The following is a 21889-nucleotide window of genomic DNA, read 5'->3' as shown; positions in this document are numbered from 1 at the left end:
GCGTGTCCTTAGGTACATGAAACAAACAACGTCACGTGAGAAAATATACGCATCGTAGCCTTGCTGTGCAGCTGTGCTCGTCCTATTACGTACAATTTCTATAGCACCGAGGCTATCGTCATAAAATAAATTCTTTTTAGGCAAAATAGACAGCATAGACGGTGGCAGTTGCAAAGAGCGTTTTACTCTGATACGTGTACGAGGCATAGTTGTCTCTCTCCTTGTCCCACGCGCATCTGCTCGCAACAAGAAGACCCGTACAACTCATATCACCAATACAGCAGGATGAGACGATCTTGTATCTCGGCAGATTCAAGTCCCTTATCTCTACTTTCAAATCATCTGCGAGCGACTTGCACAGATGGCTGCACGTCGATGCATCGTACTCCACACCGTCTAGAACCTTGTGCAGTTTCTCCTTAATAATAGCCGTTGCCCTGTTAACTGGAAATTGACGTTGTGGCTCCAGTTGGTATGTATTCGGTTGAGACGTTTGCTTCTCTACGCCGTCCGACGGCTTGTGACCTTCTCTGTGACCTTCTCGATTTCGTCCGTCGTCGAACGAGACACGTGACCGGGTTAGACGTCGTTGATCTGTTGCAGACTGACGTCGACTGGGTGACGAAAGTCGTCGAGATGGCTGGTGCGTGTCGCCTCGCGGGAGAGATGGTGGGGCGCTTTTCGCATTTGAGAGGCGTTTTCCAGTTGGCGTGTCCATTGTTTCGCGCGTATTCTTCACGCCTAGAAGGTGAAAATTAGCAAGCTTTCACCTGGCAAACGATTAGTCCCACTTATCCGGGACCTACTAGCGCACGCGCCTTTGCGTTCTCGGTTGGTTGTACAGTAGGCGAAGTGCATAGCGCCATAGACGTCTGACCGTCCACATCTTGGGTTGTTGGCCTCATTAGCGTGCTTCTGAATTGCCACGGGTTTGTTGGCGATGTATGGGAATTGATTAGCAATGTCGGTGTCCGGAGAGAAGAGTTCGACGCGTCTTCTCGATGAATATCTACGCGAAGAAGGACTGGAGCGCTTTATACCTAAGTTTACAGCGGAAGAGTTGGACTTCGAGAACTTCGTGACGCTTAGCGAAGACGACCTGACCTCAAGCTTTTCTATAACCGACAAGCAAGACATCGAGCATCTGTTAGACGCTGTCTGTAGGGCGAGAACTAGATACAACATATATTTTCAAGACGCTACTCGGGTAAGTCTATCCGCTGCTAATTAGGTCCGCAAAGGCTCCCCATGCAGACTCACAATCTTCTCTCTGTATCTCGTGTAGCAGAAACTCAAGGAGAAAGACGTAGATTTAGCCCGAACGCTGCCGAAAGACTTCAAATTTCGTCAGAAAAAGAGAAACAAATCGTTAGCCAACCCCGACGTGCAGCGAGTGCTCGAGGAAGAGTCTCGCTCTCCCTCCAGTCGTCCGCTATCCGGCGACAGCGGAATCAGTGCCGGCGACGCGAGCGGCGAGGAGCAGGACGTTCTCGCCGAGTTCACGAATTCAGGAGACGATAGCCGGAATCTACAGCGAGTGAGCAAGATGCTGGGAAGCAGCGAACCATCTCTGGTGTTGAAACGGAAGGTGAGTAGCTTACATCGCAGCTCATACAGTTTCCTCATATATTCACACCACCGGTAAACCACGCACGATTAGCTGCAAATCTAGCCGCTACGAGCAGTGAATGCAAGTCGTTGCTTTGGTTTCGTGAACACGTGTCGAGACTCATTGTCATTTCCGAAGGTGTAGTTTCGTAATTGGATTACGCACGCTTACTCAATGCTTCGCAATTCTCTCAAATCGCGTACACAACGCGTGCGGGCGCTTTTCGCTTTCGGACGTCGTCGTTTGCGGTGTAACTCAGCGTTGCGGTGCGCTGATGCGGTGACCTCCTCTTTATCCGGGTCATCGGGTCTGTTGAGTATTCAGTGTCACGCTGGTAGCGCGTCATCGGTCTATATAGCTACAAAGTATGCGAGAGAAGATGGAAGATCTCTCGCTCTATGTCATGTCGTTCTATGGTCGCGGACGTTCTGATTACTGGCTTGCGTGCAAGGTGAACCTGCAGCTTTACGATTACCCTAACTCTTGTTTTATCTACAAATCTCATCATTTTTATGTCATTCTTGTCACTGACGTGTTCTTCTTTGTATTTTTTGGTCACTAGCCTGAAGGTGGACAAGGAAGGCAGTCTAGGTAGGTCATTTGGAATCTGGTTTTATCATATGTTGTTTGATGTTGCTCTGTACGTTGTTGAATAGGCGACCCAAGAGCTTTATTCTTGACAGCAATTTTGGTACGTGTGTTCTAAGGCTTGGCCCATGTTTGTTGGTTAGGTTACCTAGGCCTGTGTGCTTTTTACTTTTATTTGTATGTCCTCCTTGCCACTTTGGACTGTGCTATGCATGCATTGTTTCTCATAATTCTATTTGCTAGGCGCCTAACTCCACTTTTTGCGTGTATTGCATTGTCTTTTCTCTGTATGCTTGTTATACGTGTTTGCCATGTCTGCAGTGTTCTTTGATTAGAAGTTGATTTATTCTAAGTATTTGGCATTCAGGGAACAAAACCTAGCAGTAACCGACTGCCTAGTGACAGTGTCTGTTGCTATTCTCTTATAGGTGCACAAAGTCCAGTGAGTAACATTGCATCTTCTGCTGGAGTGGCAGTAGGCCAACAAGCTTTGCACAAGAAGTGAGTGAATGTGACTGGAATTGATATTGAATGATGTGGTAATGCTGTATGTAGACCAAGGCGCTTAGATTGTTGTTTATGTTAATTAATTTGGTGAGTCATCAGTGTAGTGTAGCAGTCTCATTTGTGGCCAGTGGTTCTACTGTAATGATGTAATGGTTTCCTGTGGTTGATTGTTATTGCATCTTCTTATGCCCTAACTTGACCATCTTGTTGACTACTAACGGTAATTGTGTTTTACTAAAGGCAGCAGAGTCTGGGCTGTTTGAGTCCTGCATTTCGTGCAGCTCATATTGAAAGGTGAGTTTGTATTTAAGTGCTTGTTTACTTACCTCTAAGCTTATCAAGTAGTTCAGAGTAAATTGTTGTTAGGGGTCTAATTAAGAATGGCAGTTGCATGCTATATGAAGTTCTAGTGTAGACCATATTTTAAAATGTTGTTGAGAGAAACCCAGAAGTACTATTATTTGTTGAGAATGTAATTCGGGAGCAAGTCCTACTGTGTGAAGTTGTATGGTCTACTACAAATGTATAAGACTAAGTGTGCCAAGTTATCATTTCTGTGGGTGTAGAGTTAGTGTTTGTGTAGAGTTAGTGTTTGTGTTGTTGATGTGGTATGAACATAGAGCGTTTTACATAGTTTTGTGTAACACATTGTAATCGCAGACTGCAACCATCTGGGTTCAGAATTACCTCACCTTTCCTGCTGCAGTGCCTGATGCAAAACAAAGAAGCAGTATAACTGTGTTGTTTTAGTGACATCTTTAGTACACTTTGCACAGATCATCAAACAGGTTGCCCCACTGGTGTTAATAGAAACGATGTCAAGATGGTGTGACTAAATGTGTAATTGTAGTTTTTAAGTGTGGCAATTGTGTTTTCTTGTTTGCCACCAGGTTTCAGATTTCCAGATTACATCACCTCACCGGAACCTCTAGTGACTTTTATGATTAGCATGATAGTAGGACGTCTTAGCACGCACATCCTAGGACATCCTAGCTGTGACGCACATCCTTGGACATCCTAGTATGGATGTTCAGCAGCTGCCTATGACTAGAATGAAACGGTAAATGCAACAACCAAGTCTTTGTGGTTTTTGACAAACAGGATGGTTTCTTTGTTACAGCAGGAATTTCTTTTGCACACATTGTTTTGGCTGTAGTGATTGCTGTAACAGATTGTAGAATAATAACTAACTACCTGCTTTGGTTGAAATAGTTGGTGTCATTAGCGAGCTTGGTCTTGGGTTGTAATGTGAGGAAGTATGATAGACATATCTGTGATGTTGCGATAGGCTCATACTATCACTGAGTACTGTGTGTGTGTGTGTGTGTGTGTGTGTGTGTGTGTGTGTGTGTGTGTGTGTGTGTGTGTGTGTGTGTGTTGCAGTCTTGTTGTTTAAACTGAGACATGCTACTCTTGCAGTATCAGTTCTTTGCTTTGTTGTAAAGTATTGTTGGTTGTCGGTACTTGTAACTGGATGGTGATGGTTTTGTTTAGGTCTGATATAGTCGACAGCAGAGGTCGGAGGTGGTCATCAGCCTCATTGTCGTCATCTGGTTATGGAACGGGTTCACCAATTGTAGGATCACCAGCTTCAGTATATGTGAGTAAACAATGAGTTGACTGGCTGCTGCTGATTTTTGTACATTTTAATTGGTCACCAGTGTGCATACATTATTGATCTCTAAAGACTTCAATAAGCCTTGTATGTTATTTGCTTCTGTGGAGGTAACTAACTGATTCAACAGAAAATGGCGCAAACTCAGCTCATGCATGCAGAAAGCTATTTATTATTTATTATTTATTATCACTGTCGTATATTACTGGTGGGTGTAATTTTTTGTGATTTAATTAACGGTTGATCGGTATGTCTCCATCAAGGTGACAAATTCTGTTTTGTGAAGCAGAGATATTGTCTGGTATGGTACAGAACTTACTAGTACATATCAACTACAGTCAGTACTTTCTAGAGACTTCATGGGAAGTCGGGTCCTGTAAGCCTTGTATTTCGTTGGACTCCTTGTATGTCAGTCAACCTTCAAAAGTGCCAAGTCTTGCAAGGCTCATGATGGTAGATGTAAACTTGAAATGTGACAGCAGAAAAAGTGTATCAATAAAAGTGTGTTGTAGGTGCTAATTATTACATTTTCACTTTGATCCAGTTTCTCTTATAGTAATTTTTTGGAAGAAACCATGATTGTCAGTAGCTTACCTAGTTAATGACAATGATATATGTAGTAATTGTATACTGTAATGTATAGTTTGTTGGTTCTTGTGACATAGCCGAATGTTATTATTTTATGTTGTGCTCAACCAGATCAGTCTGGTTATTATTATTATTTATTTATTTATTATTATATTTAGTTAATTGACTTTTAATTAATGAGCTTTTGTGTCAGTAATTTCATCTTTATGCAGCAATGAAACCCTGTTCCTGTACCTAATGACATAGAGTCAAAACAGATGACGCTCGGTCAGACTCGAAGCCCGTAGAAATGGGAATGTTATTAATATTGACATACAGGATTTAAAAGAGTTCTGCTCTTTATGGTTTGAGCATGAAATGTGTGTACGTAACTGCTGGTGTATGAAATAGACTAAGTTGTTTGCTGGTGTGTTTTGTAGCTCTCTGAGTCGTATGAAAGACTGCACCAGGTGAGTGTCGTGTCACCCAATAGACTGCATTATAGCCTCTGCGTGTAATGACTCAGCCTTGGTTGCATCTCAGTTGTAACCTTAGGAATGGTTCTAGTGTATCATTCGTGTCAGCATGAATGTTATAGTATATGTTTGTGATATCGTGTTTGGGACTAAAGGAAAGAGAGCTATAGAATTGGACTGTTCTTTATGTAACCAGGGTAGATGGATGTGACGAGTGTATTGGGAGTGTATTGGAATGCAGACAGGCAACCTTATAGTGTGTTCAGAACATGCATAGCTTTAGTTGTAATTTGATTTAGCATGAGATGAACGTAATTGAGTCTTAGGTCAGTCGGTCTTACTATTCTTATACCAGCTTTACATTAGACGATTTGACTCAAGCCAAGTTGGCTGGCCCAAGATAATTTGGCATGATTGGTGACATGTTTACACTATCCGGGCTAACTGGGCGTGGTTTAGGTGTCCCAGTTAGTTGTACATTTTCTTCTGACCAGATGTCATCAAATTCTAATTTCCATTTGGTCTGGTTTTCACCACGAGAAGTTTGCACTCTCGTACTACGGCTCGCCACTGTGACAATAGTCCGAGAATACTGTAAATCAATAAATTTCGTAAGCTATTTTAATTTGTAAATTTTATAAATTGCAACTAACTTAAATCACCTACTAACGTTTGTAGCCCAAATACCCATGCACATACATTTTCTTATTACAATATTGTCTGAATGATCGTCTTCATTGTTTCTCGGTTCAGGATAGTGGACAAATTGTCAAAGACACTGACAACAAAGTACATGTTGTAGGTGCATTGGCATGCACCTACCCAGATATAGATTGGGCCTCGTTGTCACCTACAAGAGCATGTTCAAGACACTTGACTGATTAAGGAAAGTTTACGAACATTTATTTCTTACAAAATAGAGTTTGCAGCAGTTTACAAACATTTAGTTATTTACAGTAAGCAGTGGGAAATATGCTCAGTGGCGTAGGAACGGGTTGGGCAGATTTTGGAAAATGAACTTTTGCCAGATGATGATTGGTGTATCTACCAGTTTAAATATAGACGATTAAATAAGTAATATGTATTTTTGGCGATTTATTTGCTTTGATGGTAGACATGAACTTTGGTCGTCAGTCTAGATAACCAACAATTAAAGTTTGTGTCATTAAATCAGTACAGTACTGTACGTTGGGGCATTGAGACCATTTGTACTGTGCGATGTCTGGTCCCACAAGTGCTTCCATGAAAGACATAGCGGTAGCAGAGCACGCCCAATAACCAACAACATTCAAGTTGCCATAGCTGGTTTGATAAAGTGGCGGTAACGGGTTTCTTCATTACAACAAGACTCAGCCGGAGGACAACAAAGCAAAAAATAGGAAGAAACTCAAAGATGTCAAACTGATTTTGGAGTTGCAGCTAGCATGCACTATTTTGCCTCCTAGTAGCACGCATTAGGCCTGACCACTTTGAACTTAATATGCTTACTATGTCCCTGATGCTTTGTGTATTGTTGCCCATTAACATGAAAATACACGTCGTTAGATTTAGCTCGAGCCTAGCCCCATGGTTAGTTGGAGACAACACCGTTTACACGGTCCAAATTAGCACCGGCCAGACTCGAGTCAAATCGTCTAGAGTAAAGCCAGTATTAGATTGATTCTGTTGTAGAATTGTGTGAGAAGGTAGCAAATGTTGTTGTCAATGTGCATTGATGTGCATGGAAGCAACATCTACACAATGGCATTTCTTGACAAATTGTTCTTAGAATATCTCCACCAAGAAACGTGTAGACTTGTTTTAGGCTATTGCCTGCTCTTTACTGTTAGGGCATGTCTCCATTAGGACTTAAACATGTTTCAATGCATCTCCACTAGCATTAAACCTGTTTAGATGTAAACGTAAACAGCTTTCATTAAACTTGATTCAAAGGTAGTTTAGCTCGAGTAGATAGTTTAGTCAGGCGATGATATACCATGGTAATGCACATTGCACAAATATAGATCCTAATGTTTAGTTCCTTCCCATAGTTCTTTCTTTTTATCTGAAAGATACGTGAAGAAGATAAAACCAGGCAGTCTCAGAGACAGCATAAGATGTTGCAGAGCAAGCAGAGAGTAGTTTCTTCGACATCTCTGACCACCAAAACGCCGTAGTGTCCCATCTCTTATTATTGCAATGCTGTCCACTCCAACTGACACTCTCACCCACATAGTGGTAGAATGTATTACATCGGTGCAGCAAAATCCTGGATAATGTTGAGATGCCTAATTTAAAAAACTGGCAAGTGGAGGCGCTCCGTTACTAAACAGGTTTAGATTCTAAACGTTTTACGTTACCCAGTCTATAGTGTGGAGACACGGCCTTAGGTGTGAAGATCAATACACATAGACTGTGAATGCTGATTAGATTGTTAGGGTGTGTCTTGTTATATTCTCTGCATGTCTGATTGTTTTGTTGTGTGTAGCTTCCGTCACAACCGACGTCGGACGACTTGCAGGCTTTGATAAAGCATTTTCAGTAGGACAATTGCTGTTGGCCAATATTAGACTCGTTTCTCATCTCTAGTTTGTCTACAGTGCGGAGAATGAAAGCGATGGATCCGAGAAGGATCGACCGGGGAGACGACAGCGAGCAAGGAGTCTTAGGTACACGAATCGTTACCGAAACTGCTTGATGTTGTGTTTCCAACGGAATGATTTCTCACTTGAATTATTCATGATTTTAGTCCAGAGAGAGTGCCTCGTAATTGGGAAATACCTCGTGTGAACGACATGTTCAGGCAACGTTTCCCTACTGTATGCATACACGGTTGACTCTTGATTTATCGGAATATAATTATATTGTCTTTGGGATTGGGGTAGGCCAAGGCAGAAATGGAACAAAAGTTGCAGGTCTGGTGACAAATGACTGTACTTGATATATTGGCATTGTTTGTGTGTGTGTGTGTGTGTGTGTGTGTGTGTGTGTGTGTGTGCATGTATTTAAGAGTTATTCGTACTGGCTAAAGCGAAACATGCTAAAATGTGTGGATTTCTGGTTACAGTTTCTACTCATCGAATTTTATCCCAGAACAGAGAAACTGTCGGATGCGACATATGAATTTGTACTGGATCAGGTACATTGTATGTAGACTAGAAACCACTGACGAACGGGTAGATGGACAGAGAGAGAGAGTACGATGCACTGGAAATGTGTATTATAGAATAACTGGTAAACGGACTTGTATATATACAATATTTTGTTTGAATAGATTATTAAAGCAATTCGAGATATTCTTGACAAAAGCCAAAGTGGCGAGCTTTCAAGTCTGTATTTCTTTGAAATGACCGAGAGCATCAATGAATTATACTTGGGAGTATGACATTCTGACGTTTGCTTTTTGTTGTATGGAGTCGCTATGTGATGTTTTATTGTGTTGTTAGTGTGCCAAAATAACGAGGTTACCACAGGAGAGTGCTCAGTTAGAAGAGACGATTAGGAAGTTGCTGTTGATTATTTCTCGTCCGGCTCGGCTTTTGGAATGTCTTGTAGGTTATTGTGTGTGTGTGTGTGTGTGTGTGTGTGTGTGTGTGTGTGTGTGTGTGTGTGTGTTGTGTGTGTTTGTGTTTGTGTTGTGTGTGTGTGTGTGTGTGTGTGTGTTGTGGTACTTTGATACTTATTGTTTAAATTTTTGATTTGATGAAGGAGTTTGATCCGAAGCAATTTTATTATTCAACGTTGGAAGAGCAGGTGTCTGGCCTTAGCTCGTCATCTCATATGCCGCGTTACATCAAGAGCCAACTGGAGTCACTGGATGATGAGGGTACGTAGGCTCACAAAGTTCCACTGTTTGTCTTTGCTTATTTGTGAACTCTTGTGTCTGTCTGTCTGTGTGTGTGCTTGTGTGTCTGTCTGTTTGTTTGTATGTATGTATGTTTGCTTGTCTGTCTGTGTGTCTGCCTGTCTGTTTGTCTTCAATAAGTTTGTCTACTGTTTACTATTTACACTTTATGTGTCTGCTGTTTGTCTGTCTGTCTGTCTGTCTGTCTGTCTGTCCAATACATATATTTTCAACATTGAAATCTACATTCAACATAACTAAGCAACTCTACTGTCCCGATCGCACAAAATCTCTACCAAACTAGAACTCTACAGTTTGTCTGTCTGTCTGTCCATCTGTATATTTTGGACTGAAGAATTATAGCAGTACAGTCAGGGTAGCCATAGTAGATGAAGGAATGACGATATCAGTTTGAAGGATTTATTTGACTCGAGAATTTCTAGATGTGTACATTCATGCTGCATTGATAACTATATATATTGTAGTAATGTGTGTATTCTTTCTGCGAGATTGATTGTTCATGGAACTTCCATTTATGTAACTAACTTTCATCTATAGCTGGTCAGACGTTGGTCAAGAGTCGGTGTTCATCTCCTGTTTTATCTTCCGACAAACTGGTGCGATAGTTATCATTATCATAATATGGATGCACCTGCGGAGTGTCATTGTTGCCATGTTTGCAGAAAACTGAAGGTCCAAAGGAAGAGGATTTTTCCGTACTAAAGCTGATCAGCAGTGGGGCTTATGGGTGAGTGTAAGGATAGATGCTAATGTTTACCATACACTCACGCACATGCACACACACACACACACACACACACACACACACACATACACACACACACGCACACACATTGAACTGTAGTTGCAGTTATGTTGCATGTGGAGACAACAGAACAATAGTCAGACAATCACTAACGAATAGCCAATCAGCATTCAGGGATTTCAATGCAAAAGGATTGGTTGACTGGGTGTGGTTTTGGTGGCTCGTTTGTGTTTGTGCTGTACAGACTCACTACTGAGTCATTTGAAATAGGGCAGCGTATGTACTGACGTAACCGAGTATAAATATCTCATTGGTTAATTAATTAATTAACTTAGGATAATTTGGTTGTATTGTTGTGTACTACTATTGCTTTTGTTGTTTGCAGTGCTGTCTACCTCGTTAAGCACAAAACACTAAAGCAACGATTTGCGATGAAGAAAGTGAGCAAACAGAACATGATACGAAAGAAGCAGGTGAGCATTGCTGTAGTTCGACGTCTAATTGACGGCAGCCGGGACCATCCGGATTATCTGTTTATTATCGATTGTTTGCTAGGTGGATCAAGTGTTTATCGAACGAAATATACTCACGTTTGCTGACAACCCTTTTGTTGTGAGTATTTACTGCACGTTTCAGACAAGGGTAAGTGTTTTGCTTGTGGTGAGTCTGAGAGGTGGATGATGGACTTTTATGTGTCTGTGTATTTGTACTAGCAGTGTGGAAAATAGCGGTAGGACATAGGACAAATGTCCCATCAAATGTGTTGTTAGTTTGACTAAATAGTGCACCAGTGTTGGGATATGTTTGGACAAAAGATCCACTCGTACGCATATATGAATAATGATAGTGTAAACCTTGTCTCTAGCACGTGATGGCCTTTTTCAAAGGTGTAACTGTTAATTGCATGAACTTAGGTGCCTCCTAGTGTGCTTTATCCAGAGAAAACCTCAGCTGCCTTTAACGCCATTTCTCCCTTGGAAGTTGGTTGTAAAAAAATTACATGCAAAATGGCTGCAGTGGGGGAGGCACTTAATTATACATGTAACACCATACAAGAATGTCCTACCAAGGCTCGGTCTGTCGGAGCCAAAATAATTCCATAGTTTCCACACTAAAGATGCTCATCATCTCACATAGTATATGGTAACTGTGCTACAGTTGGGCTAAAGGTTTCTGGACAAATTAAAACACTAACATGTTTACCACACACACACACACACACACACACACACACACACACACACACACACACACACACACACACACACACACAGTTACGTCTAGGAGTGACAATGTTCCCTGATGTGCCAAACAGCCACTCTGCCTGCAGCTGCACTAGTAGCGCAAGTGGCTAGGATTTTTAGCTCACTTCAAGGGCGGTAGAAACTTTGTTTTTGTGCCTTCAATCAGACTAGCTTCTTTTGCACGAGACTTCCCTATGGCAAGTGCAGCATATCACTGTGTCAATCATTTTGGGCTTGCCTTCATTGCTCTCCAACCCAAAGTAGTACCAGACTGGCGACGTCATGTTTTGCAAGGAGATGTGAGGACATGATGCAGCCGTCTAGTGAATGTACCATGGACGCTAGTGAGAGGGAATGTACGTGTGGCACATGTGAGAAAGTCCTCCGATACCCATGCAAACTTGGTGCGATATATTGTGATATCACACAACACTGATTGTGCTAGGTAGCCATTACGTTTTATCTAAAAATGTCAGAAATGGTGGATATCCTACTGTAAATAGATTTTGTTAAGCCGATTGACTTGTTTGAGTGTTTTATTGATTTTCCGTTGTTGTCGCTGTAGAAACACTTGTGTATGGTGATGGAGTACGTGGAAGGGGGCGACTGTGCTAATCTTCTCAAGAACATGGAGGGACCGATTCCTGTCGAGCTGGCTCGCATGTACATCGCAGAGACAGTACTCGCTGTCGAGTACATTCACAATCTGGGAGTTGTGCATCGAGACATTAAACCCGAAAAGTAAATTTTTATTTCTATTATTAAACGTGTGTCTATGATCGTTTGACTTGTGGCCTAACTATAGTATGTTGATCACGTCGGAGGGACACATTAAGTTGACTGACTTTGGCTTGTCGAAGATTGGCCTCATGAACAGTGAGTGCATATGCGTACGTATTGATGATGTAGGGCGACGACAGAGTGAGTATTATGTGTTTAGTGACGACCGGGATTTTTGAGCAAGCACACGAAGATGACAGTTCGTTTCTCGATGAACAGATTTATGGCACGCCGGACTACTTGGCACCGGAAGTTATTCTCATGCAGGGATATGGTGGGAAAATGGGCTTGGATGTTGTTTGAAGTCGCGACTGATGTTTGTGTTTGTGACTGTTTGTGTAGGCAAGCCGGTAGACTGGTGGAGTGTTGGGATCGTGTTGTATGAGTTTGTTATCGGTGTGCCTCCCATATGGGCGGAAACTGTAGAGGAGCTGTTTGACCTCATCACGAGTGGTGAGTTAAGACGTTTACGGACTGTTGACTAGAGTATGAGTACACACACACACACACACACACACACACACACACACACACACACACACACACACACACACACACACACACACACACACACACACACACACATGTGATGGAATATAGGCATCAATATCAGAGTTCACTTTGTAAGCAATGCCTGCAGCAATGCTCATGAACACATTTTAGTGCATCTTTATGTGTACATCAGACGCTTTTATGTGTCTGTGTTGACTTGGTTGCTTACCATTTGTTTATGTTTGTTATATCACTTTATTGGATTACAGAAAATCTGACCGTTGAGTGGCCAACAGAACCAGAAGAAGTTCCACCATGGGAGGTGCAAGACCTCGTTCACAGTCTGCTAAAGCAGAATGCGGCGGAACGACTCGGATCCGTGCAGATGGGAGGCAAGGCCGCAGCTAATACATTCAGTGTTATGTCGACAATGTTTATGTAATATTGTATGGTAGGTGTCTCTGGTGTTAAATCTCACAAGTTCTTTGAGAGAGTGTCGTGGCGATCTCTTCTCCTTCAGAAGGCAGTCTTTGTACCGCAACTAGAAAACGAGGAAGATACGAGTTACTTTGATCGTAAGTGGATAGATCCATTGATATAATATATAATATATGAAGTTTTTTTATATAATATATAAAAATATGGTATATTATGTATTTAGGCTAACTTGGCTTGCAGTTGCATGTGAAATAGATGCATGTATTGGTTGACTTGTCAGTTGATGACCAGTTTACTCTCTCATGTTGTCTAGTACTGTTTGTTGGGTGTGGAGTTATTAGAGTTAGATAATGTGATGTAGGAGTTTTACTGCTGAGTGGTTTTTTAGTTGGTTGTCTGTACTGATGTTGTGAGGCTTTGGTGTAGTAACGTGAGGTGTGTGTGTTAGCACGGACTGAACGGTACAGTCATGAGTTTTTGTCGGATGATGAAGAAGAGGAAGAGGACTATAGCATGCCGTTTCATAACTTTGCGTCGACGTCGGCTCGGTATTCGATGATTTTGGAGACGCCCGATGAAGTGAGCGACGCTGTTGAATTGTCGTCTCACAGAGAGACATCAGCAACCACCTCAAATGCGAGTACTAGGTGAGGGTTGAAATGGTTGTAAACAGTAGTGTGTGTGTGTGCGTGGTGTGTGTGTGTGTGTGTGTGTGTGCGTGGTGTGTGTGTGTGTGTGTGTGTGTGTGTGCCTGCTATAAATAAATTGTCAATTCTGCTTGTATTCTAGTCAAATTCCTGGTCTTCATGTTCAAGCACCAAGCAGCGCAAGTAGCTCAAGCTCAGAAAGTCACACTACATCACCAACGAGGGATGAAGCTCAAACTGAACGGAAGAGAAAACAAGCTCGCGATGAGTCCCAAGGCAATGTAGTTAGATTTGCGGAGTCGGGTAATGCACTTTATGCCGATGTCTCTACTCAATGGCAAATGCCTGCTGCTGAGGGAAAAAGAAAAGATTCGACGTCATCGACATTGGCTGGCTTTCGACCAGCTGATTTGGGGCTACAGACGATCATCATGGAGAAAGGACATGATGGTTATGGCATGATCTTGAGAGCCATCAGAGTGTATATCGGGGATACAGAAATGTATCGCATGCATCACATTGTGAAGGTTGGAAGACATGGAAATGTGATGTATTGTTGTAATAGATGATGAATGGGTTTGTAGTCTGTAGATGATGATGGACCAGCATGGAAAGCTGGACTTAGACCTGGACAACTGGTTACTCATGTCAATGGCAAGGTTAGAACATACTTCTGTGACTGTGGTTGCTGCAGTATGGGAAGTATTTGGGATTATACCATGGTCACGTGATGTACAACCAGTCACAAGTGCCATATTGAGGTGGTGGCATAGGGCAAGTGTAAACTTATACACGTCACGTGACCACAATTTATCACATGATGAACGTGATAAACTTATGAGTATTTTAGAAATCTTGCCACCTTACAGGAACTACCTAATAATGTGTGTATTATTCTTGGCAGGAGGGTAGGTAAACAGACAGACACAGAAAGGGGTGCAGGGAAGAAATCTATTTTTACTAAACTGCAATACATACAGATTATTAATTCAAGTTGTTTTTTGTTTTCAACTAACTGATATGATCTTTGTCTCTAATCTAGCCTGTTACCGGATTACTACACACAGAAGTAGTCCAGTTGATTGTGTCTGGGGGACGCAATGTATGCGAGTTGTGTACCATTCCTCTAGAATCTACACCCATCCGCGCTGGCGGTCGACAGCGGTCACAAACGATGAGTCGGAGACTGAGCAGCGGGAAGGACTTGACTTCCGTCAACCAATCCAAAAGTAAAGCTCAAGAGAAGAAGAGTAGCAGTTTTCTATTCTGGCGTAAGAAGAAGAAACGACGAGACCAGAAGGAACGCTCAAAATCCTCGCCCGCATCTCCCACCCGATCACCCCCAGAGTCTCCCCACCAAAATTCTACAACTGCAACTTTTCCCAGAGGAAATCGTCAGCCTTCGCCTCCTCAGACTGCCTCGTCGCCGTCACAATCTCGTCCGCACAGTTTCGGCAGCAAAATTCTTCCTAAATTCCTGCGGTCTCCTCGTCGTAAACCGCACGGACCGTCGACACCCGTCTCTCCATTGGCGCGAACACCATCACCAGCCTTGTCTGCAAATCTGGGCGGATCGTGGGCGGCGGGCGGCGGCGGGAGAAGCCCGTCACCACTAGCACCTCCTGGAAGCCACTCGCCGTCATTGAGGGCATCTCTAAGTTCGCTGTCCGTTTCGCCGCCGTCAGCGAGTGCCGTTTCGGAAGACGATAGCGAAACTGGGCACGGTCGGACTTACTCAACAGGATCGAACTCCGGCCGCTCACCCATGTCGGGTACGTCACCGCTTCTACGTCGTGCGTTGTCGCCTGACCACTCGAGCAAGCAACACGGCTCGAAAATGAGTGAGAGTGCGCCGGCATCTCCTGCTCGAGGAAGAAAGAAACCGTCACTCTCGAAGATGTTTCGTTCACGGAGCTTCAGACAATCACCACCCAAAGATACGCCGCAGACTACAAGTACTACTACAGGTACTACAAGCTCACAATCTCCGCTTGGCATTAATGCCTCTTGGGAAGCACGGAAAAATGTTTTTGATAACTTATAACTTATAATAATTGCAATAGTTATTCGTCCACGATCCGGAGATGTTTATCTTATGTACAAAGTAGTTTGTATAAAAAAGCTGTTGTACATACTCTACTGGATGTCGTACTCGGGTTGCACTGGTGCTGATAATTTGCCCGTATAACAACGCGTTATCAATTATCCATATCAGTTGTAAATCGATCAGCCAATCAGCACGAGCTGCCGGGTCACTTAGCAGCACTCGTGTAGTGCAGAGAGTCCAAGCCCGGAGCAACGTCGCGTGGCGACCTACGCGCTCAGTGTGTACATCGCACGCACTCTCTGCCCTCGAATTTTTCCTCCCTTTATCTCAGAGAGCCATGTACCCGAAAGCAAAGGGAACGACCGTGCCGTCAGACGCTCAAGCAAGAGAAAAGTGAGTTCGAAGCTGTTGTGCGTGTATATGGTGACTAGCACTCGTTCCTAGACTCAATCTCTACGTCTACGAGTATCTGGTAAATGCCGGAGCGACAAGGACAGCTCAATCGTTTCTCAACGAGGCAAGAATCTGATTGTTGATTCAACTATGTGGCGGAAGCTCTGAAGACCATCTTTGTGTGTTGCAGATTCGCTGGGAAAAGAACATTACGCTCGGAGATCCTCCCGGATTTTTAGCCAACTGGTGGTGGTGAGTTTACGCGGCGTTTTGTGTTCATTTTTGTCGGCACTCACATTTTCGTCGCTTCCGGTCGGTTGCGACGAGGCACGACATTGCTCTCGCACGGTGTCCGACCGTTTGAGAATTGCGGCGTTTTTGAATGAGATTTGACGTGCGCGATGGGGCCCCGTCGAGCGCGTGTGCTAATCGAAAAGTTTGCGACTCGATGTCGGTCGACGAGCTGCGTAGTTTGGGTTTGTCGCTTACGTCTCGCGCCTCCTCAAACCCGTCGGACTTGTACATTGAAATTGGGTGTTGGTCACGTTCGAGTTGATTGATTACACGCACGTCGCGCTTTGCGTCGGTCGTATCCATCCTGCTGTACTTATTTCCATACTAAAACTCTCCTTTTGTACATCCATACATACATTGTGCATTGTGTAGTGTCTTTTGGGATCTCTACTGCGCAGCGCCGGAAAAGAGAGACACAAACGAGCACTCGAGCGAAGCGAAAGCATTTCACGACTATGTAAGCAACTACAAGGTGCCGCTGAACGTGATGGTAAACTTGTGTGTGTTGTCCGTTGCTGCTCAGTTCTCTCCCGATGGAGGTCCACCGCCTACCGGACCACCGCCAGGCAACTTCTTTCCTGTAAGTTAAACGCTTGTTTTGTGCTGAAACGCATGATTAGACGTTCCAAGAATAGAATCAGTTGTTTGACAGGAGAGCTAGCGCGCGCACCAAACTTTGTTTCGGGCTGGTGGGCGTGGCTTTTAAATCAGATTAAATTTTAAATACAACGTGCATATGATTTTGAGCATACTCTTGTCAAACAAGTATTTTTTTCTTGTGGCTTATTTCATGCTGTCTTTTCTCCTGTATACATGAAGTCTGGTCAACGGCCGCAGTCTGCATCCATGCCTGGTCAACCTATGCCTGGTCAACCATTGCCTGGTCACCCTACTCCACCTCCGGGACATCCTATGGCTGGGCATCAAGGAATTCAAATGGTAATGCAATTTTCTTAGTAAAATTGATGATAATTAGCAAAATTGTTTAATTAAGTTATGAGGTTCAAGTTGGGTAGATGTTGTGCATATAGGGCAGCTATAGTTTCAAAATAATTTTTGGGCTAAGTAGTTACCATATTTCTTCTATTAAACTTTTAGCTAGCGTTCCAACTGGGGCATTCAAATGAAGGCGGTATTTATTCAAGGGGGCGTTAATAGTTAAGGTTTTCTGTCCGTGCTTTATGAATGTGTACGTGTACACCCTGTAGCACCTTTTCAAGAGAACAAGGCTTACCATACTGGTATGCATTTTTCACACAGATGTCATGTGGTGAAACAGTATCCCGGTAGTCTAGACACATACTCTTGCCTCACGTATGCCTCCAAAGAAGTACGATTTTTCCTTCAAACTTCAAACAATAAATGGAATTCATTGAAATGTGGCGTTTATTCGAGGACGGTGTTTATGGTGTCTGTACTCTTAGCTGCGGTTCTTACAGGATGGCAGCGTTTAATCGAAGAACCACGGTAGTCTGAAAATCAGTTAGTGTTTGTCTGTCTCTCAGCTGATCCTTACTCTCACATGTTCGCTATTCACTCGAAGAATACCAGTTGCTTTGTTCTCCCTCTGCACTGGATAATAAGATCAAATTTCATATGAATAACTATCTTCCTGATTTTTGTAAAAAAAGGTGTGCCATAAGAAAATGTGTGTGAGGAGGTATTTGTTTCAAATTAATTTGGTTTAAGTATAAGTAAACAAAATTAGGAATTTTAGACATACACGTGTACAATTAAGTGTGTGACGTCATATTCAAGTATGATGTGTGGGTGTGGCATTAATTAAAAATTTACGGATGAATATGTGTACATACATGTATTCTTTAGATGTGGATTTTACATAGAGTATGAGTGTTTATCAAAGCTGTGTGTTTGAATTTGCGCTCTCTACGTGTTTGCAGCAATATCGGTACGGACCTCGTCCGCCAATAAGACAACAAGTGAGCTCTACACTCGTTCATTTGGTATCTGTCTACTACAAATTTGCGATCGTTGTTTACTATCAGATGGCCGGCACACCAACTGGGTCTGCTATTTTACCGAGTTCTATGGACCCAATGAGGCAGCATGGTATGCAGAGCCTGTACATATGTGTATGTACCCAAGTGTTGTTTTACTGATCGTGTTGTGTTTGTAGCTGCGGGTCGGATGATGATGCCGGGTCAGCCGGGCACACCTCCCAACTCTGTACAGAGGATGACACCTCACGGAGAAGCTATTCAGCAGCAGAGAATACCAATGTCTCAGGTTTGTGCCATCGTGTTTACTTGTCACATGTTACTTGACTTTACGAATGATAGGCCTATCATCCTGCCATGAGACCGGGTATGGTTAATCATTCGATGTCACTGCCGTTGCAAAATCATGGAATGCCTGGCATGTAAGTAATGAGACAAGTCGTTTGTGCTTGTGAGAGTCAACGTTGGTTGATGTGTACTTGCTTGTAGGCCACATGGACCGAGAGCAGCTTGGGGTCAGCCATCGCCGTTGTCTTCGGTTAGATGGTGGATGGTTTGTGGGAATGTGTTGTGATGGAGAGAATGTGTTTTGTGTGTGACAGCATGCATCGCAGACGAGTGCACCTGGAACACCTGTGACACCTGGACCCGGACCTCCTCATCTACACTGTTAGTATTTGTAGCTAAATATGCTTTGGTTAGAGCTTAGGCAGAAATGGTGCTTTTGTCATGTACTTTGTGATCGTTAATGTTTGTTTGTGTGTGTGTGTGTGTGTGTGTGTGTGTGTGTGTGTGTGTGTGTGTGTGTGTGTGTGTGTGTGTGTGTGTGAAATGGTAATGTTATGCTCATGTATTGTGGCATGCTTAATTGCACATGCATGATTGTTGGCATAATATTTACACAATAGCACTTGGCTATTGCTTTCTTTCCTGCTGCTTTATTGAAATAATTAATGGTATGTATGATATTAATTACTAATAATAATTTAATTAATTACCAAATAACTAATAAGAAATTACTAAATAATTAATATTACCAAACAAAATAGATTTGAATAGATTTGCACTCCACGTACGTTCATACTGCTTGCTACATTTGCAATGAAACACGAAGCACTAAAACTAGAGTGTTTGTGCTAGTAACATCTGCTATGTGTGAAATAAGGTACTAATAGCTAACTAAAGAATCTTAGAGAAAGCTATTTAGTTAGCAAAGAAAGTTACTAATGAGTTAGTGAGCTAGGCAGCCAGTAGCCACAGCTTGCTCCAAGTCTTCCTTCATACCATCTTTCCGCACATTCAGCTGCATGCTGGTTTAAGCCGGTGATTACCAGGGTGCTGGTACATCCGGGGTATACTGGCATGCCGGAGAGGTGATTTGACCAACCTCCCTGTAAACAGGTCCTATAGATCTATGCTGCATTCATTCTTAGATATTGATTGAACTAAAATCAACACTAAGACGTATACTTTTCATCTAGATGTAGTACATAATCAACCCTATAATGTCTGATTTCTCTATCTTCATCCTCCTCTTCTTCATCGTCTTCCTCCTTATCTGTCAGCCCTGAGTGTTCTTTTGCTTGTTCAAACCTAATCCTGTATGCACTGACAAGACATTCCACATTCCGTGGTGACTTTCGTTTTGTTTCCACCAAGCTCGTCATACTTGCGTAGTTTCACTAGCTTTTTCAATTGTGTATGAGCCTCTGCCACACTGCGAAGATCCATTCTCAATACCTTCTGGCTGTTCGACTTTTCTCTTTTCTAGCTGGGCTTCAGGGGAAGCTGCATTCTCTAGGGCAAGAATCGAATTACGGCGCTTGCAGTAGAATTTCCTTGCCATTACCGGCACTCCCTCATGCTATACCTGCATGCCGGTATCGTTACCAGAGTTCGACAAGCAAGTGCTTGGTAATCCCCACTTATACCTTCATGCAGCTAGATGCGCTGAATACGGTATTTCTGCATCCTCTCAAGCACATGACAGCAAATCTAATAAGTGCATAGCAGATTCTGCATCGTAGCCAGTTGATTGTCATATTGTATGTGAAATGAAGATTCTCAGCCAATATTGATGCAAGATGTTTCCAGATGTTTGTACGCTTACTGCATCCTCCTGTGCATGAGAATACTATATGTGTAGAAGATGCATGCTCTAATATCTGTCAAATTTGTTCTTCATATTTTATTTTTTCCTGTTTCATGTACTAAATAATTAGTAGTATGTATGATATTAATCAATTACTAAATAATTATGGTATGAATTACTAAACAAATTTACACGATGTAGTTTGTGTTCGATGTACATACTTGAAATGTAGATGACTGTATTGTTACACTAGTGGGGCATCCGTATATGCAACATCAGCCATTGTCCAACAAGTCAGGTTCTCCTCGAACACCTCTAGGTTAGTTGCTTGTCAAAGCTTTGCAAAGATTGATGTGACTCCTCAGGTGTCTTTTTCTAGATCCTTGTGCTCCTGATAGTTTATATAACCATCAAGGGCAGCCTGTATCGGTATTTGTTCTCTTGGTATTATGTGATGCTCGATTGTGAGTCGTATGATTGATGATGTAGATATACGGAGCCAGTCCGATGGCTAATGGTTCGATTCCGATGTCAGGTCATGGTCCTTTGCACCCTCATCCTCATCCTCTAGTTGGTTCAGGTGTACCGACTATGAATGGTTTGTGAACTCGATCGAATGCGTTTCGCGTAATGTAATGCCGTGTTTGTTGCTTCAGATGGGCATCATGATCTCAGGCTACATAAGGTAAATATGATTTACTGGCTCGGTGTTTTTGACCAGTTTTGTGGTAAAGGTACACGATGGACCAGACGAGCATCAGAACATGGCAGTTCCCAATAAATCAGATGTGGGAGGATTTCCTTTGAATTTTCGAGAAGACGGGGTTGGTGGTGATTGATTGATTGATCGTTATTCTGTGTGGTGTATGGTAATGTGTTCGTGTAGTTTGTAGAGAACGCTAGTGCAAGTCACGAGATTCAGAGAATCGAGGAACGACTCGGACAAGAAGCGAAACAATTCGAGAAACCGTTAGGCGGAATGGGCCCTCCTGATGGTCGTGGTGAGCTCTTTTCCATACAGTGATGAGATCACTTTCTACTGCAAGAGTAAGCTCTTTTCGTTACACAGCTGAGATTAGATGGAGTCAATGACTGATACTCGTCTGGATGCAGTCACTATGTACCTTATATTCAGTGCAGAGCTGGGGATTTTTATGTGTGATGCATAGGCATAGGATTTGATTAAAACAGACAGAAACCAAAGTTATATGAGAGATGACCTGCTATTTGTAAGAGGACAATATATTCATAGAGGCAGGTGTATTTCTGTGCTCAGACTTGTAGTCTCTACTCTGATTAGTTTGCTAGGATGTCTCAGTGACTGGAGCGTGGATGTAGATGGAAGATTACTGTTTAGATCTTTGATGATTGTTGTGTGGTTGCTGGTCTGGCTGTGTGCCTCTTACTGAGCCATTTGGTCAGATTTTAGATAGATCATGCATACTGTACATATCGATCTAATCAGTAACGTTGATAATTTTTAATTAACAGATATTGATTATTGCTAATAATAACTGATGTAATTATTCTGCTTTATCTTTTCGGTTTGACAC

At 42.7% G+C, this 21889-nt stretch overlaps 3 protein-coding genes across 3 annotated transcripts; 2 read left to right on the top strand and 1 right to left on the bottom strand.

Moving 5' to 3' along the window:
• Positions 1-122: 122 nt before the first annotated feature.
• Positions 123-829, bottom strand: LOC134185553 (dynein light chain Tctex-type 5-like). Its single transcript, XM_062653365.1, has one exon. It carries the CDS (start codon positions 716-718, stop codon positions 137-139), a length of 582 nt encoding a protein of 193 aa, XP_062509349.1. The 5' UTR covers positions 719-829; the 3' UTR covers positions 123-136.
• An 8-nt stretch (positions 830-837) lies between these two features.
• LOC134185551 (microtubule-associated serine/threonine-protein kinase 1-like) lies at positions 838-15691 on the top strand. Its single transcript, XM_062653363.1, has 30 exons — positions 838-1207; positions 1286-1588; positions 2172-2200; positions 2266-2300; positions 2626-2698; positions 2945-2998; positions 4199-4304; positions 5327-5356; positions 7830-7882; positions 7942-8010; positions 8091-8160; positions 8227-8256; positions 8409-8480; positions 8616-8720; positions 8788-8892; positions 9050-9167; positions 9744-9802; positions 9869-9933; positions 10337-10424; positions 10507-10593; positions 11761-11936; positions 12001-12071; positions 12136-12249; positions 12318-12428; positions 12737-12859; positions 12923-13042; positions 13354-13552; positions 13695-14079; positions 14137-14211; positions 14595-15691. Exons 1-30 carry the CDS (start codon positions 962-964, stop codon positions 15594-15596), a joined length of 4173 nt encoding a protein of 1390 aa, XP_062509347.1. The 5' UTR covers positions 838-961; the 3' UTR covers positions 15597-15691.
• Positions 15692-15821: 130 nt separating this feature from the next.
• LOC134185773 (single-stranded DNA-binding protein 3-like) lies at positions 15822-21701 on the top strand. The gene is made up of 19 exons (XM_062653644.1): positions 15822-15992; positions 16044-16116; positions 16183-16244; positions 16659-16743; positions 16810-16866; positions 17106-17225; positions 18188-18226; positions 18293-18356; positions 18424-18533; positions 18587-18666; positions 18734-18782; positions 18847-18913; positions 20590-20655; positions 20716-20765; positions 20826-20934; positions 20993-21021; positions 21071-21160; positions 21223-21337; positions 21406-21701. Exons 1-19 carry the CDS (start codon positions 15937-15939, stop codon positions 21426-21428), a joined length of 1344 nt encoding a protein of 447 aa, XP_062509628.1. The 5' UTR covers positions 15822-15936; the 3' UTR covers positions 21429-21701.
• Positions 21702-21889: the final 188 nt, after the last annotated feature.

Source organism: Corticium candelabrum, chromosome 10 (genome assembly GCF_963422355.1).
Source record: "Corticium candelabrum chromosome 10, ooCorCand1.1, whole genome shotgun sequence".
Lineage (NCBI taxonomy): Eukaryota > Metazoa > Porifera > Homoscleromorpha > Homosclerophorida > Plakinidae > Corticium > Corticium candelabrum.
Note: the sequence above shows the minus strand (reverse complement) of the source record. Positions and strands in the feature narration are given on the sequence as shown.